The 19,281-nt window shown below is 35.2% G+C and overlaps 1 protein-coding gene across 2 annotated transcripts in view; it reads right to left on the reverse strand.

The window, feature by feature from the left end:
- The window catches only part of LOC134367448 (structural maintenance of chromosomes protein 1B-like), an 84,142-nt gene that overhangs the window by 23,940 nt on the left and 40,921 nt on the right, over positions 1 to 19,281 (reverse strand). For both annotated transcript variants that reach the window (XM_063084206.1, XM_063084205.1), the window contains exons 13-17: positions 10,474 to 10,608; positions 10,102 to 10,218; positions 8,552 to 8,658; positions 1,650 to 1,791; positions 624 to 769 (exon numbers count right to left, since the gene is read on the reverse strand). In XM_063084206.1, coding sequence (XP_062940276.1) covers positions 624 to 769; positions 1,650 to 1,791; positions 8,552 to 8,658; positions 10,102 to 10,218; positions 10,474 to 10,608 — 647 coding nt within the window. The remainder of the gene's footprint in view (positions 1 to 623; positions 770 to 1,649; positions 1,792 to 8,551; positions 8,659 to 10,101; positions 10,219 to 10,473; positions 10,609 to 19,281) is intronic.

Consider the following 19,281-nt stretch of genomic DNA (forward strand, 5'->3'; position numbering starts at 1 on the left):
ATCCGTCCTACAGGAAAGCAGATGTCATTCTGGTCCAACATGCCAGCCAATTCAAAGTGTCATCACAATCATGGCTAATGTATGTTCATCGTGTTCCAGGCACTATTCTAAGTGCCATATGAATATAAACTCATTTAATCCTCACAGCATTCTATAAGGTAGGCACTATTATTATCCCATTTTACTGATGAGGAAATTAAGGCATAGTATGTAAGTAGCAGAGCTGGGACATGACCCCAGGCAGTGTGGCTCTACATTCTACTCTCTGACTCTGTGTGCTAAGCTGCACAGACTACAGGGAATCTCTGTCCAGCAGGAAGATACCAGTATCAAGAGGGATTGAAGGTAAGGGACTCTATACAGGTTCATGTTTTCACCCACCAAAAAGAATTATTTACTCTAAACAACTAACCACCTCTCTTGGTTTTCCCCCAAATTAGAACGTTTGGGCTGGCTGGTTAGCTCAGTTGGTCAGAGCATGGTGTTACAACACCAAAGGGTTTGGATCCCCATTCCAGCCAGATGCCAAAAAAAACCAAACCCACAATGTTTGAAATTTCATATCGATGGTATACATGTTTAAACTCTGGCTAGGTCTTTGAAATTGATGAATTATTAATTACCTTTCAACAGCCAAAAACTTCTTCCGTTCCTCTTCAATTTGAGTTTGAGCTTTGTCAGTGTTGGAATTCTGAGTGATCAATACGTCTTTAAGCTGCTGCCGCTTTGCCATGAGTTCCTCCAGGATTTGCCGACAGTTTTCTTCAGCCTGAATGGGGAAGATCTGCACTGTAGATTTACCATCTTTTATGCGAATAAGGTCAACAGATGACCGTATTACCAACAAAACCAAGCCATTTCATTGTTCTGGGTGCTGCCTGAACCTCTATTATAGATTGTGCCACACTCTCATTCTATGCTTTTTGGAAATTGGTAACCACTACCTGCCTCCGTCCTTCATTTGGATTCACTCCTCAGCTCACGGCCATTTGACTTCTGTTCCCACTGTCCACTGAAAGTGGGTCTTGCTATGGCCTCGATTAGGAAATTAAACAGACATTGTCCAGGCTGTACCTTTCTGAGAGCCTTCCTCACATCCTTCTTCCTGAAACTCTGGGGCTTCTATGACACCAGCTCTTCTGGCTCTCCTCCTAACCTAACTAGCAACCTTCCAGAATCCCATCATTGCTCCACTGCTCTTCACTACCTACCTCCCTGCCTGGGAGTCTCAGCAGTTCTCACATGGTTTCAATGGACTCCCATAAACCAGCAACTCCCAAATCTGAATCTCCAGCCTAGATAGATTTCTCCCCTTATCTACATACTCTTTAACTACCTGCTGGAAACTGCCATCTAGATGGTACAAACACAATTCAAGCTCCCCCGGTCCAGAATTTTCTCTCCTTAACCTGATCCTACCATCACCAATCATCCAAGTTGGAACTTAGCAGTCATCGGGAGCATCCCCCCTTGCCCTCCCTCGAACCTCAACATCCCATAATTCATGAAGCTCTGCTGATTTGAAGTGTTTTTCAAATCTGCCCCCAACTCCTTCTATTACTATTAGGAACCTTCGGGAGCTCGACACGTTTATTCAAGGAAGGACATTACAATTTCAATAAAGAGGCACTTCAGCCTCCCATTATTACCTTGTTTAGGTTATCGATGTATTCTCTTCTTTTCTCGATGCCTTTTTTTAATGCGTTGACCTTATTCAGATTCTTATTAAGCTCATTCCGACTAAATTTCAGTTGAATATTAAGCCGAGCTTTTTGTCTTTCAAATTCTAATCTAGTATAATAAAGTCAATCATTATAATTGGTAAGCAGAGTGCTTTGATTTTTTAACTTTCCCTTATGGAAGTCCCAAAGCAATACAAAACTAGAAGGAATACTGTAATGAACCCCTATGTAGCTCTCACTCAACTGTAATAATTATCAATTCTTGGTCAACCTTGTTTCCTCTATAACCACACTCACTGCCCCTTCCCACCAGGCCTCATGGAATTTCATCTGTCAATATTTTCGTATGTATCTCTGAAAGGGAAATGAATGTTAATTCATAATCACAAACTATTACAGGTAAGAAATGTTAATTCCTTAATATCAATTTTCTATCAATGCCAAATTTCCCAATAGTCTCATTAATTTTTTAAAAATTACCCATTCTTTGAATAACGATTGACACATTGCATACAGGTGATATATTTCTTACATCTTTTGTAATCTATGGGGGTACCCTCACTTCTTTTTCTTTAAATTACAGTTTATGTTTTTATTCTTATTATTTAGTCAGTCTTTTTGAATAGCTATTCCAACATAAATCCAAACTTGGGAACTTAAGAACGTGTTCCATCCTGATGCACTTTCCTACCTTCCAAGCTTCACATACTCCTCATTATTAATTCTAATGTCAACTGTAGATCATCCTGCCCTCCCTTCTCCCTCACATGCCCTGCTCACAGATACTGCTGATAAGAACAACAATACAAACAAACAGTAATATTTAATGAGAGGTTGCTAGATGCCTGACAGTTATAAAAGCTTTTACATCAATGAACTGTCTTAAGTTGTGTGATCGCATGAGGTAAGTAGTACTATCCACCGTATTTAACAGATGAGGTGACCAAGGCACAGTGAGTTAAGTAACTTGCCCAGTGTCACGCACTTAGGAAGTGGTGGAGCCAGGCATGACACACTCAGGGAGGCAGCAGAATTCTACCCCTACTCTCTGACCACACTAGTCAACTATAGGAGAAGTTAAGAAAACCTTCAAGGGATTTATTTCTGCTGCAAGAAGCAGACATACAGACTACGTAGAAGTAAAATACCTACTCACTTGGCTCAGGAACATGACACTACTCTGGCTTTCCTGTCCCCTTACTGGCTGCTCCCTTAAAGGCTCTTGCTCATCTCCTCAACTTGTCACCATCTCCTGGGATCACTTCTCTTTTCTATCCATATTCACTCCCTTGGTGCTCTCATCTAATAAAATAACTTTAAGTACCATCTGTATACTGGCAATGCCAAAATTTATACCTCTAGCCTGAATGTCTCCCTTGAACTCCTGCCTTGTATATTCAACTGCCTATTCTATGTTTCCAATCGGATGTCACAGACATCTCAAACTTAATACCTGGAATACACAATGGATAAGCTGGAATTAATAAGAAGGTTTAACAAAGTAATCAGATGTCAGATCAATCTGAAATTTGAGACCATTTTTCTACAAGAGTAGAAACCAACTATAAAAAATTATAAAATATCATAAGAATACTACTCACAAGAATAAAACCTTCAAACAGATTCTATGGAAAAAAACTTTAAAATTATAATAAAGGATATAGATTAGAATAAGTGGAGAGACATTCTATTTTCTAAAATGGGATGACTTCATATTTTGAAGATATCATTTCTCCTCAAATAAATCTATATATCCAATGTAACCTCAATCAGACTTCCAGTTAGACTTTTATGAGAAACTCAGTAAACACTGTGGTAGGCAGAATTCTTTAGAAAGTCTACTGTAGTTTAAAGTTGACTTCAGAACAAGGAATATAACAGGAGCAAAGAGGGGTCATTTTATGATGATAAACAGATTAATTAATCAGAAAGACATCACAATCTCCAGTATGGATGCACCTAATAATATGGCTTGAAAAACATTAAGTAAAAACTGACAAAACTAGAAGAAGATATTGACAGATCCAGAAGTGCAAGGGAACTTCAAATAGTTCATGGAAAGATTAGTATTATCTTTTAATTCTATTTTTCCTTGAATTGTTTGAAGTACCTTTGTATATTTGGAAATTTCAAAGCTCCGCTCTTAGTGACTGCCATAACAACTAGACGGAGAATCAGTTAAGTACACAGAAGACTTGAGCAACACCAACCAACCTGGCCTAACTGCCAAGTACAGAAGATTCCGTCCAGCACATTTCATGTGTGCATGGAACACTCACTAAAATAGACCACACGACAGGCTATAAAACAAGCTTCAATCTCCTTAAAAGGATAGAAATAATGCAGAATATGTTCTTTACCAAAATGGGATTAAATTAAAAATCAGTAACAGAAATATATTTGAAATCCCCTCCTCTTGCCAATATTTATTTAAACAACACACTTCTTTCTAATCATCCCGAGTCATAGAGAAAAAATCACAAGGGGTATTAGAGATTACTTTGAACAGAATGAAAATGAATATACAACATACTAAAATTTGTGGGATTCAGCTTAAACACTACTTAGAGTTAAATACATAGCTTGAAATTCTTATATTAGAAGAGAAATCTAAAATACATAATGTAAGCTTTCCTCTTAAAAAGCCAAAAAAAGAAGAAGAAATTAAAACTAAATAAGTAGAAGGAAGGAAACATTCAACAGCAGAAATAAATATCATAGAAACAGACAATCCATAGAGAAATTGTAAGACCACGACCTGTTCTTATAAAGGATCAATAAAACTGATACATTTCTAGCAGATATTAGTAAGAGAAGACAAATCACAAATATCAGAAATGACAGCACATCAGTATAGACCTTGAGGACTTTAAAAAGGATAGAGAATACTATGAACAATTTTGTTAATAAGTCTGACAACTCAGATAACATGCACAAATTCTTTGAAAAACACAAACTACCACAGCTCGCGAACAGATAGAAAATAACCAGAATTGTACTATGTCTATTAAGGAAACTGAAAATTTGTAATTGAAAACCTTTCCAGTATTGCCTGTACTATGGTTTATTTCTTTAAATCACTTTTTTAAATTCAAGAAATCTTATTTTAACAGGAGTTTTGCATTTATTATTATTAATGTAAAATTTATTTTTAAAAAAGATTTATTGTTCTAAATGAAAAATAGTATATTATTTGATATAAATTAGAAATGCTAGTAAAATTAAAAATTATAAAAAGCAAACCAAACCACAAGCCTTCCCACAAAGAAAGGTGAATGGCCCAGGTTGCCTCATTGGCAAATTTATGAAGCATTTAGGGAAGAAACAATACCAATTCTATACAAACTCCTTCACTAAAAAGAAGAGGAGAGAACAATTCCCATCTCATTTTATGGGTCTGGCATTACGTTGATACCAAAACATGACAAAGACAATACAAGAAAAGAAAACTACAGATCAGTGCACTCATAAATATACATGTAAAAATCCTTAACAAAATTTTAACAAGTCAAACCTCAAAAGCATACAAAAAAGACCATGATCATTTTGGGTGCACTTCAGGTATGCAAGGTGGATTAACATTCCACAATCAATCAATATAATTTATTAATATATGTATTTACTATTAAGATACTAAAAAACAAAAACAAAAATGAACCATACAATCATCTCAATAGATACCAGAAAGAGTATTTGACAAAATTCAACACTCATTTATGACAAAAATGTCCGTCAAGTAGGCATAGAAGAGAACATCCTCAACCTGATAAAGGGCATTCTAAAGTTCATACACCCAACCAAGACAGACAATGTTTTTCCGCTCAGAATGGGAATGAGGCAGGATGTCTACTCACACCACTTTTATTCAACATTGTACTGGAGTCCTAGCAAGTACAATTAGGTAAGAAGAAGAAATAAAAGTTATACTAATTGTAAAGGCAGAAATAAAATTATTGATTCACTGACAATATGACTATCTATGTTGAAAATCCTAAGGTTCTACAAAAGAGCTATCAAAAATAATAAGTAAATTTAGCAAGGTTTCAGGATACAAAACCAATTTTATTTAGACATACTACCAACAAACAATTTTAAATTGAAATTTTAAAACAATTCCATTTCAATAGCATAAAGATATGAAATACTTAGGAATAAATGTTAACAAAACATGCACAAGACCTGTACACTGAAAACCAAAGACCATTTTTAAAATTTTTGGTGGCTTTTGTCAAAAAGACCCTAAAAACCATTAATGAGAGTAATTAAGAAAGACCTAAATAAAGATAGATACTATGCTCATGAATTGGTATTTTTAAGATGTCAATTCTTTCCAGATTGATCTATATGTTAAACACAATCCCAATCGAAATCCTAGCAGGTATTTTACAACAACCGAAAAGCTGATCCTACAATGTACATGGAAATGCAAAGGACTTAGAACAGGCATGGGCTTGATCTCTCTGGTCCACTACCCTCAGTGCCCAGAAGGGTGCCTGGCAGATATTTACATAGTTAATATGTGTTAAATAAATGAAGTTTAAAAGAATTACAGAGAAAAAATACAAGGAAGTGGGACAAAATGTCAACAGTTTGTATTTCTGGACAGTGGGAAGTTTTCACTATTTTCTCCAAGAGGCACATGCTACTTTTAGATTTAAATGTTATAGTTGAATAGATAATATATACATATGGTACAAAATTCAAAAGGTATAAGGATATACAAAAAGGAAAATGTCTCTTTTCTATGCTTTCAACCTCCCCAGTGGCAGCCACTCTTACTATTTCTCAACAGATGGCGTGTTTATTTCCACCAGAGTATCATTTATCTTCTCATTTTCTTCACGGTGTTTTTGCCACACAATTTTTTTTTTTTAATTTCTTTGCATTTGCATTTTGTCAATTTTTCTTTTATGGCTTCTGGGATTTATGTCATACTCAAAGGCCTTCCCTAATAAGGCCTTGTTGTTTTAAATTCTCCCATGACTTATTCTAGTATTTTTATGTCTTCATTTTTTTTAATATTAAAATCTTTGATTCAGCTGGAACTAGTGTGATCCTAAAGAATGAGAAACGGATCCAAGCAGGTTTTTCCCACATTCCTGCCACATGTATCCCAACATGAATAATTGAAGAGTGTATCTTTTCTCCATTCACGTAAAGTATCAAATTTCTCCTCATAGATCTGAGTATATTTCTGGACTCTATTTATGAGCCAGTACCTCAAGGTTTACACTATGTTTTAAAACCTGGGAGTTCTAATCCTTTCTCATTACCATTTTCAGATTTTTCTTGGCTAGTTCCACACGTGAAATTTAGAACCACTTATAAAGTTAAAAAAAAAACAAAACTTGTCCATCCATGTATTAAGGTGGTGTTTAAGTTATATATTATTTTAGGGAGAACCAACTTCTTTATAATATTGGCTTTTCCTGTAAAAGAGCTATTATCCCTTTCCTTTTTGTTCACGTTTCTGTTCGTATCCTGCATTCTTGTTTAAGGCTTTTTTTTTTAACATATTGTTTTCATATTTGGTAAGTTTATTTCTAAGTTAAAATGTACTTTACCTTTTTTCCCTGATATGATTGGGATAGTTTCTCCCAATATCCTGTGTTACAGGTAGTTTGTATATAAAATGGCTATTAATTTTTGAATTAATTTTTATGTATTTTTAATTTTTTTAAAATTTCGTTTTAATATTTATATCCAGCCACATGACTGAATTCTTTTGTTTGTAATAGATTTTCATTTCTTCTCTAGGGTTTTCCAGATATAAATGATATATCCTGCAAACAGTGATGAGTCTACCTCCTCCTTTCCAAATTTTTATACCCTATTTATTTTTCTTGTCTAGCTCTATTGGCTAGTATCTCCAGAAGAATGTTAGATAACAGTGGTGGTAGTAGATAGCATCCTTTTGTTTCTGACTTTTTACACTTCTAGTGTTACTACACAAAACCACACACAATGCTGATTTCGAATGAGATGTATTTTGTCTTATCACAGGAATCTAACTATTCACACTAAAAGATTTTTCAATCAGGAACGGATGTTGAATTTTGTCAAGTACCTTTTTCATCATCCTTAGAGTTGATCATGTGATTTTTCTCCTTTGACCATCAACATGGTGAATTACAGCAATAGATTTCCTGATACTGAACCATCCTTATATTTTCGATATCCACTAGATAATGGTATATTTATTTTGTTGTTATACTCCTGTTTTCTATTTAACCTTGTTTTATTTGGTTATTTACAGATAAGATTGATTTTTAGTTTCTTATTTATGTGTACCTTTTTAAATTTTGGCATCAATATTATGTTTATTCCATAAAAAATGCATTTCTTCCTCTTCTACATGCTGAAACAGTTCAAATACTGAACATCTGTTTAAACGTTAAACACTGAAGTTACCTGTGCATTTAAATTTTGCTGGGATGATTCACCTGTGAAAACATGTGAGCTTGGTGTATGTGGGGATGGGGTGGGAAGGAAGAATTTTTACTTCCTTTTCCTATGGTAGCTGTTTAGAGTAATTTTTGGCAATACATTGTGTACTGAAAATTATCAATTTTATCTGCATATATGGATATTTACAGACAACCAAGCAAATTAATGTTGCATTATTCTTCTAATTACCAGTGTAAGTGTAATTATGCCCCCATTCTCTGATATTGTATATCTGTGCTTTCTTTTAGAAATTATGGAATGAAAGAATTAGATCTATGTAGAAGAATATGAATTTTTATTAGCTATTTCTGGAGGAGCTGAAATAAAAATTACCTCAGGCATAATTCCTCTAAATTATGAAATAATAGTTATTACTTTTATATACATGTAAGCTGTTTACAAACATCTTTTAATAAAAATACCTTTTTTGATCCATTTCTTGATCCTGTTTAACAGGTTTGTTCTCAAATTCACGAATATTTTTCACACCAATTTCTTCACAGAAGTGTTGAAAGATATCATCTTCTACCTTTTAAATTATTTTAAAACAGTTGGTTTAATAATTTTAGGAAACATATAGACAAATGGTTCAATAAAAATTTTTCCCTCATATTTTTATGGATTAGGTCAAAAACTAATTCTACCAAACATTACTGTACTCTGAGGAGCCAGTGCTTTCTCTTCCTTTAATTCCATAAACTATGTCCATCTATTTTCAAATTTCTTATTCAGAAAACCCATAAAGAATGCTTGCAAATTGGCCTTATTAAGTGTTTTGGTTTTATGAAGTATTTAATATAAAATTGGAGTGATTTAGTCATTCACTTTAGTCACACCAAAATACAACATTCTATGTAAACATAGAAAACATTCTTTATCTATGAGTGGTACTACAGCATCTTAGGCAGTATAAAAACAAGAGGAATAGAGCACAGAATTAAGAATCAAAAAGATGCGGAAAAACTAGAGTGAGCTAAATCCAACAAAATAAAATTTAACTGAAATATTTTTAATGTCCTGAGTTTATGTACAATTATAGGATGAGAGAGACCTGTCTTAACAGCTGGACTTGTTAAAAACTTTCAGATTTTAGTTGAATTAAATATAAATGTAATAAGATTGATGCAGTAGATTTTTCCAATTAGCACAAGTAGATAATCCAGATCATGAAAAGTTATAATTATATGCACAGAGTCCCATGATATTCTGTACTGCTGAGAAAATATTTTGACATTATGCTCCCTTCTGGGCATTGACAAACAAAAGAGTGCATGTGGGGATGGGGTGGGAAGGAAACATTTTCCAGAGGGTGATTATCAAAACTGGCCTTAAATGCCTGGTAATGTGAAATGATAAAAGAAATTAGGGATATTTAACCTGAAAAAGAGATCATTAAAGAGCAGCATGAGTCCGGTTTCACATCATGTGATAAAAGCAGAACTTAAAGCTATGGGTGGAAGTTATAGAGTTGTGATCTGACAAATAACTCTTGGAGGATTAGAGATACCCAACTGTGGAAAAAATTAAATTAGAAAGTTCCTGTCACTTTATAAGCAGATTCTAGACAACCAAATCTTTATTGCACCATGCCTGGCATTTAATAGATGTTAGAAAAAAATAACTACTGAGTAATTCAGGAGCCTTAAAAGATAACCTGAATGACAGTTCTCTCCCTCCTGGTGTCAAGGACAGTGGAAGGAAGAAACTAATTTTTCCAATGGGCAACGAGAGGTTGAACAGGAGGGAGTGTGCACTGGTCACTGTCACTTAAGATGGGCAACAGCGGTTCGCAAAAGATGCAAGGAAACTAATTTGGCAAACCAATAAAACTTAGCGTACGTGTTGTCTCTGATAGGACAGTATTAACAATATCATCCTTTGCTTTAGCACATATTCAAGAAGTTCTCAATCTGGTATCTGGTCTAGAACTATATTCTACATATCATTCAATAATAAATATAACATTTACGACCTCATTGATCTTTTCTTGAAATTCTTTAATTCTTTGTTGTCTTTCTTTGATTCCTTCGTTCAACTTAGTACATTGACACTCAATATTTAGTAGTTCACTTTGTAGCTGAGATTGTTCCTAATAACAAAGGAGAAAAAAAAATTTCAACATGCATGATAGGTGTCTTTTAGAATAAAAGAGGTATTCATGAGTTAAGAGGAATTCAAGTACAGTTGGATAACAAGATTAAGTACCATGAAAATAATTAAAGGACAATAATATAACCTCAATCATATGGTAAAGTATCTAAAGAGTACATGATGCTATCTATAGAATTCCTGAAACTCTGCTGTCGTTCTAATTTCCATCACATTTTGTGTAAGTCTGTAGTACCTGGTAAAAAGTAGCACGGTGCTTTTTTATCATCTGTAGTTCCATCTGCGAATATTGGAGTAGTGCATGAGTTCCTTGGACTAGAGTCTGTAATTGTTTCAAATCTGTTTCCTTGTAGAGTGTCTTCATCAAATCCTAAAAAAGAAGAAAAACATAAGAACATTTTACAGTAGAAAAGCACTTTCTCTTTTCAAAGTGCTTTCACGTGTAATAATTCACTGATTTGTACATGCAACAACACCCTACCTTCCCTCCTTATAAGAGACCAGGCGTTTAAGTACATTAGCCATCTGGAATAACCAAGGTGCCATATAAACTCCTCAAAAAACTAATATACTTTCCAACAGGAAAGGACTAGGTATGAAAAATGAAGAACGGGGAGTGGACGTGTTCCCCTCAACACAGAGAAACGGCATCAGCAGGATCGCGTGACTCAGTGCCTCACTTTCCAGGCATCCTTGTCTTTCTGCTTGCCGCCCCCATTCCCTTCTCCCTTCCCTCACCTTGTTACTCAAACAAATTAACTCCCTCGTACATGTTCTGTATTTGTACTCCAAGTCCTTATGACATACAAGTACGTGAGGTATATATATATTCACCTATCTGTGTTGGTTTTTCAGGCTTGTTTTGCAAATTTGGAATCATATGGTTAGTGTGTTTCTGCATTTTACTTTTCTTATTCAATTACTCACAAAAGTCAACTGATAAAGCTCTAAATTCATTCTTTCAATGGCTGCATATTATTCCGGAGAGTGACTGTACCAAAATTATTCAACTACTCACTTAATGATGGGCATTTACTTTGTTTCCAGGTTTTTGCCACCATGAACAACACTACAGCATACCTGCATGTATGCCCTCAAGTACTGGTGTTTTTATTTCCATGCAATAAATTCCCTGGGTGAGATTCATGGGTCAAAAGTATTCACGTTTTTATTTTAATAGCTGATTTCCCAAAAGGTGTAATCATTCACTTTTCTATAACTATTGTGATTACTCTTTTCCTTACATCTCCGCCTGCGATAAGCATTTTACATATATATTTATTTTCCATGTCTTTTTGATAGGCATAAAGTAATCTTAATTTGTATTCCCGAGTACTACATTCTATATTAAACATTTCTTTATGTTTACTGACCACATGGATTTCTTCTTTCGTTGACTTATCTAATCCTATCCCTCGCCCAGGTGTTTCTATCATAATGTCTTCTTCATGTCAATTTGCAAAGAATTCTATAGGATACAGCCTATGCTCTTCATTTAAAACTCGCTTAAAAATGTATACAATGGCTTTTATCCTCATTTAAAAATTATTTTATATGGAACAATAAAAGACCACGAATAGCCAAAGCAATGCTCAGCAAAAAAAATAAAGCTGGAGGCATAACACTACCTGACTTTAAGCTATACTACAAAGCTATAATAACCAAAACAGTATGGTACTGGCATAAAAACAGACACACTGACCAATGGAATAGAATAGAGAATCCAGAAATCAACCCACACACTTACTGCCATCTGATCTTTGACAAAGGCACCAAGCCTATTCACTGGGGAAGGGACTGCCTCTTCAGCAAGTGGTGCTGGGATAACTGGATATCGATATGCAGGAGAATGAAACTAGATCCATACCTCTCACCGTATACTAAAATCAACTCAAAATGGATTAAGGATTTAAATATACACCCTGAGACAATAAAACTTCTTAAAGAAAACATAGGGGAAACACTTCAGGAAATAGGACTGGGCACAGACTTCATGAATACGACCCCAAAAGCACGGGTAACCAAAGGAAAAATAAACAAATGGGATTATATCAAACTAAAAAGCTTCTGCACAGCAAAAGAAACAATTAAAAGAGTTAAAAGACAACCAACAGAGTGGGAGAAAATATTTGCAAAATATACATCTGACAAAGGATTAATATCCAGAATATATAAGGAACTCAAACAACTTTACAAGAAGAAAACAAGCAACCCAATTAAAAAATGGGCAAAAGAGCTAAGTAGGCATTTCTCGAAGGAAGATATCCAAATGGCCAACAGACATATGAAAAAATGCTCAACATCACTCAGCATCCGGGAAATGCAAATCAAAACCACATTGAGATACCATCTAACCCCAGTTAGGATGGCTAAAATCCAAAAGACTATGAACGATAAATGCTGGCGAGGCTGCGGAGAAAAAGGAACTCTCATACATTGTTGGTGGGACTGCAAAATGGTGCAGCCTCTATGGAAAATGGTATGGAGGTTCCTTAAACAATTGCAAATAGATCTGCCATACGACCCAGCCATCCCACTGTTGGGAATATACCCAGAGGAATGGAAATCATCAAGTCGAAGGTATACCTGTTCCCCAATGTTTATCGCAGCACTCTTTACAATAGCCAAGAGTTGGAACCAGCCCAAATGCCCATCATCAGATGAGTGGATACGGAAAATGTGGTACATCTACACAATGGAATACTACTCAGCTATAAAAACGAATGAAATACTGCCATTTGCAACAACATGGATGGACCTTGAGAGAATTATATTAAGTGAAACAAGTCAGGCACAGAAAGAGAAATACCACATGTTCTCACTTATTGGAGGGAGCTAAAAATTAATATATAAATTCACACACACACATACACACACACACACACAAATCGGGGGGGGAGGGAAGAAGATATAACAACCACAATTATTTGAAGTTGATACAACAAGCAAACAGAAAGGACATTGTTGGGGGGGAGGGGGGGAGGGAGAAGGGAGGGAGGTTTTGGTGATGGGGAGCATTAATCAGCTACAATGTATATCGACAAAATAAAATTAAAAAAAAATTATTTTACATTCATCTTTTAATCCATCTAAAATTTATATATGTTATAAGATGGGGCACAAAATTACTTTCTCTAGATGTGCGGTTACCATTTATTAAATAACCTATCCTTTTGCCTCCGAATGAAATGTCATGTTTGTTATATACAGAGTTGTCAAATATACTGGGCTCTACTTCTGGAATTCCTAGTGTTGCTATCCATCCATTTCTATGCCAATACTACATCAACTAGATTCCGATGGTTTCTCAGAGTATTCTGTGTGCCAGCAGGGGAAGTCCTATTTCACTCTCTTATTCTATATTTTTTGACTAGTCTCAAGAAAATTCACTTGTAAGAACTAGAAGATCATTTTATCAATTAAAAAATCCTTGGTAGTATTTTAATTAAAATTGCATTCAAGTTGTATATTAATGGAAGGTCTTCTAACCTATGAATATAGCATGTCTTTCCTTTCCGTTGTTTTATGTGTTTCAATAAGACATACTTTTCTTTTTAAATTAAAAATTTTTTTCATGATACCTGTTTATAGGACACAGCTTGTTGTTACAACACATGCACATATTGTATAATGTTCCAATCAGAATAATTGGCATTATCTCTCTCCTAGACATTCATTCCTCTGTGATTATAACATTCAGGATACTCTTTTGTGGCTGTCTTGAAATATACTATACAATATTATTAGCTACTGTCACCCTAGGGCACCAGGACTTATTCCTCCTCTGTAACTGTAGCTTTGTACTGGGCCACCACCCTGTCCCCAGGCCCCTCCCCCACCGAGCCTCTGGTAACCACTATTCTACTCTCTATTTCTCTCCTTTTGTCTTTTTTTCTTAATTGACCCATGATAATTGCATATATTTATGGAGTTATTGTGCCTTAATATTTGCATTTATTCCTATTGTGAGAATATGTTTTTCCCTTTTGAGGTGCACAAATATAAACTATGCATTTATATTCATATGGGAAGTTAGTCTTTAGTTTCGGTTTTTTACTATCTTTATAATATTTAATATTAAAGCTACACTATCTTTATAAAATGAACTGGGAAGCTTCCATATTTTTCATGATCTAGAATGGTTTACATAACATTAGAATGATATCACATAGACCTCAGCCAGCTATAAACCCAGAGTCTTCTTTTTTTTAATTTGTGGTAAAATACACGTAACATAAAATTTACTATCTTTACTATTTTTAAGTGTATAGTTCAGTAGTGTTAAAATATTTACAATGTCATGCAATAATCTTCAGAACTGTTCATTTTGTAAAACTGAAACTCTAAGTCCATTAAACTACTCTTTCTCCATTCCCCCAGCCCACTGTACTCACATGTATATATCACATTTTTATCCATTCGTCCACTGATGGACACTTGGCTTGCTCCTTCCTACCTTTCAGCTATTGTGAATAATGCTGCTATGAACATGGGTGTACAAATATCCCTGAGACCCTGCTTCCAATTCTTTTGGGTAGGCACCCCAAAGTAGAATTGCTGGATCATTCTATTTTTGAGGAACCACCACCCTATTTTCCACAGCAGCTGTACCATTTTATATTCCTTAAGTCTTTTTTCAATTATAGATCAGCCAACTAACAGTGGCTTTAAATATAGTGGTTTTATACTTCCCCCAAACACAAGCAGTCTAGTGTGATGCAGTTGCTCAACAATGGCACCCACTCTCACTTTCTCAGTTCAACGGCTTTTATCTCGTGCTTGCTTTTCTCTTGGTGCAAGATTGCTGCTACAGCTCCAGACCTCTTGACTGTGTTCTAGTCAAGTACAAGAAAATGCAAAAAGTAACAGTAACACTTCCATTTATATCTCATTGGCCAAAACTGTCACATGGCCACCCATAGCCACAAGGAAACTTGGGAAATCAAGTCCTCTTAGTGTTTTATGATTCTACAATAGAGGGAGGTAAGGAAGGAGGAAGATGTGGATGGGGACTGGGCCACCCAATGACATTAATGCCTGCTACTGCCTGTCTTTTCAAATGTCCCACTTTTTTTCTGTTTAATCTTGGTAGTCAATATTTTCTGAAAATAATTTCTTCCAGGTTTTCCATTTTTTAAATTATATAGTTATTTGCATCTAAGATCCTTTAAAGGTTTTTAATTTTCTCATTCCTGATCACGTATGTTTGCTTCTGGCTTTTCTTTCCTCCATTAGGGTTGCAAAGAGTCTAAATTTTAATTTAAAAAAAGAGACTGAATTTTATTAGTCATTCAAAGGAACCAGGTTTTAGATTCATTTGTCCCTTTTCTAAGTTGTAATTAATTTCAGCTTTAAAAATAATTCCCTTTTATGGTTTTGGTACTTTGTGGTTGTTCTAATCTCTTAAGGTGATTAATAACTTCCCTTGTATTTCATCTTTCTTCTTTAATAATTAAAACATTTCACTCTTGATGCAGATTTTACTGTGTCTTAAAAATAATGGTAGAAAGTATATTCATCATTTTCTAGACATTTTATAATTTGCCTCTTGATTCCTTGTTGATCCCTAAACTATCTACAAGCACACTGAATTTCTATGTAGGCAAAGACTTTTTTATTCACTATTTCTAACTTCATGGAGTATGATCAAGGTGACCTCACGTGTACGTTTAAGAAACTGTTGAGGTTTCCATTGCGGTCAGCATGTGATCAGTTCCTCTAAGTGTTTCATGGGTATTGTTCATTATACTTCACATTTATTGAGCACTTATCATTGTTCTTTGCAGCTTCTATTTATTAACCGTCTTAATCCCCTTAACAAGGTTATGAAATCGGTGCTATTATTATTCCCATTCTATTGATGAGGTAACTAAAGCATAAAAGCCTGCGAGTAACTTCGAGTCATACCACTAAAATGTTTCACTATAAGTTTCATCTTTACTAAGAAATATTCTCACTTTAAATACTTAGGTGCTGTGTGCTGCAAACAGCTATATAATGGAGAGCTTTGTTTCTTATCACATAACATCTTCTTTGTTCAAGTCATTTAATAAATCTTTATTAAAAGTGTACTATACAACCCAAGGATTTTTAACTTTAAATTTCACATTGTCTGATATTGTCACTACTTTTTTTTTTGTTTGCATTTGTCAGGTGCTCATGCCATTATTTTCAACACTCAATTTTAAGATGACTTCTTGTAAACGACACGTTTAGCTTTTTAACCTATGACAGTCTTGGTCTTTTAATGGGAGACTTGAATCCGCTCATTTCCCGTAATGTCTGTTATACAAAAAATTTATTCCTTCCATTTTTGGTTCTTTTCATTCATTTTTGTTGCTTTGCTATCTGTTCTTGTGTTTAACACTTTGGTTCCACCTCTGACCCTCCTACCCCTCAAGATTCAATCTTTAGAATATTCTAATTTCCTCTCTTCACAGATGAGAACTTTGGAACTTATTTACATCCCTCTCCATTTCTATTATGTTGGTTTGGCTGTTAGTTTAGCACTGTTAATTCATCATAATTAGGTCTAATTTAATTCATGTGGTGCTTAGAGTACTTTCTCTAGTATCTTTGTCACATGGAGTATATGATGACATAGTCTCTGAATCTGCTTGTATGCAGACTCCTAAAAGTTAAATGGTATCCTGGGCTACAATCCTTTTCCCTGTGGCTATTATTCCATAGTACTAACAAGCTCTGTAGTCTATATGCTTGATTTTTTTTCCGTATAATTTTTTTTTTGAAAAGTGTGAGGGAGGGTTGTTTAGCACACGAATTACACCAAGATCTTCATTATGGTGGGCCTTTTCTCACCAAACCTACATGGGACTGAGTGTGTCCTTTCTGTGGTATATTAAAATTCATTCTCAAATTAGAGAATTTTTTATAAATATGTTTCCTCTCCTCTGTGTTACTTTTCATCCTTCTGGGATTTTATTATTCTCAAGTCAAGTTCCCCGAGTCTATCCGCTAAGTCTCTATTAGCAGATATCTTTACTTCATGATTTCATTATCTTTGCAATTTTGTTCCCTTCATTGAGATGCTTCTTCCATTTGGTCTCTCAGGTTGCTAATTTGGTTGTCAACAACAGGAATCTTCTCCTTCAATTCACCTACTTCATTCTGTAGCTAAGAAATATTTTTAGTTCCAGAAGGTCTTTCTTATTCATTTTTTTTTTTTTTTTTTTAGGCAACAGGGGTTGGGGTGAGGGTCAAAACTATACTGAATCTCCTTAAAGCTCCTTCATTTTTTTCGTTTGTTTTTGTTTTTGTTTTATTTGTTTGTTTTGTTCAAGTTGTTGCCTGTCTCCTGGAACACCTCAGATGCTTTTATGTATTTTTTGCCCACTGAGGATCAGGTTTGGGTATTAAAGCACCCTAAAGAGGAGCAGCCTCACAACCTACCTGTTCAGCAAATAATTAGCTTCCGGGGATTCAAGACCAGCCATACCCACATGGGACAAATTTAACTTACCCTTAGGATCCCCATGTCCTTATTCTTCCCGAGGTGCTCTTTACAGATGAAGAGGAGGAATTCCTGCATCAGCTTTTCCGAGCAGCCTCCCCCAGAACCCAAGATATCATTTCCACCCAGCTGTCACTTGGTTCAGATGAGACACACATCTAACATTCATATGGAACAACAAAAGACCCCAAATAGCCAAAGCAATTATGAGCAAAAAAAGTAAAGCTAGAGGTATTAAGTTTCCTGACTTCAGACTATATTACAAGTCTGTAATGTAGCATAGTACTGGCACAGAAACAGACATGTGGACCAATGGAACAGTATAGAGAACTCAGAAATCAACCCACATATTTCCAGCCAACTCATCTTTGGCAGAGGCCCCAAGGATATACATTGGGGAAAAGACTATCTCTTCAATAAATGCTGCTGTGAAAACTGAATATCCATTTGTAGAAGAATGAAACTTGATCTGTACCTTTCACCATATAACAAAATCGACACAAAATGGATTAGCAATCTAAATATAAGGCCTGAAACTTTAAACTTCTAGAAGAAAACATAGGGGAAACACTACAGGATTTAGGACTGGGCAATGACTTTATGAATAACCCACCAAAAGCACAGGCAACAGAAGAAAAAATGAACAAATGGGATTATATCAAACTAAACAGATTCTGCATAGCAAACGAAACAATCAATAGAGTGAAAAGACATCCTACACAATGGGAGAAAATATTTGCAAACTATGCAACTGGCAATGGACTAATATACAGAATGTATAAAGAGCTCAGACAACTTTACAGTAAACAATGATCCAATTAAAAAATGGGCAAAGGAGCTGAATAGACATTTCTCAAAGGTTGACATACAAATGGCCAACAGGTATATGAAAAAATGCTCAACACAACTAATCATCAGGGAAACACAAATCAAAACCCCACTGAGATATCATCTCACCCCAGTTAGACTGGCTACTATCAAAAAGACAGAGAACAAATGCTGGCAAGGATGTGAAGAAGGGGGACCTTCCTACACTGTTGCTGGGACTGTAAATTAGTACAGCCATTATGGAGAACAGTATGGAGGTTCCTCAAACAACTGCACAGAGAACTTCCATATTATCCAGCAATCCCATTCCTGGGGATACATCTAGAGGTTTGAAAAACATCAGGTCACAGGGATACCTGCACTCCCATGTTTACCGCAGCTCTATTTACAATAGCTAGGCAATGGAACCAACCTAAATGTCCATAGATGGATGCCTGGATAAGGAATTTGTGGTATATATAAACATTGGAATACTACTCAGCCATAAAAAGAATGAACTTCTGCTGTTAGCAACAACATGGATGAGCCTGGACAAAATTATCCTAAGGGAAACAACCCAGGTACAGAAAGAGAAATACCACACTCATAGCTGAGAGTTGAATCCATAAATAAACAAATGAACAATAAAGAGAGGCAGAGAGAAAGTAAAAAAGAAACAACAATCACAGTGATATGTTGAACTTTAGAAAACTGTAAGTGGAAAAGGGGAGGGGAGGGGAAAAGGAAGGGGGCTGATGAGGAATT

The sequence above is a fragment of the Cynocephalus volans genome, chromosome X, assembly GCF_027409185.1.
Source record: "Cynocephalus volans isolate mCynVol1 chromosome X, mCynVol1.pri, whole genome shotgun sequence".
Taxonomy (NCBI): domain Eukaryota; kingdom Metazoa; phylum Chordata; class Mammalia; order Dermoptera; family Cynocephalidae; genus Cynocephalus; species Cynocephalus volans.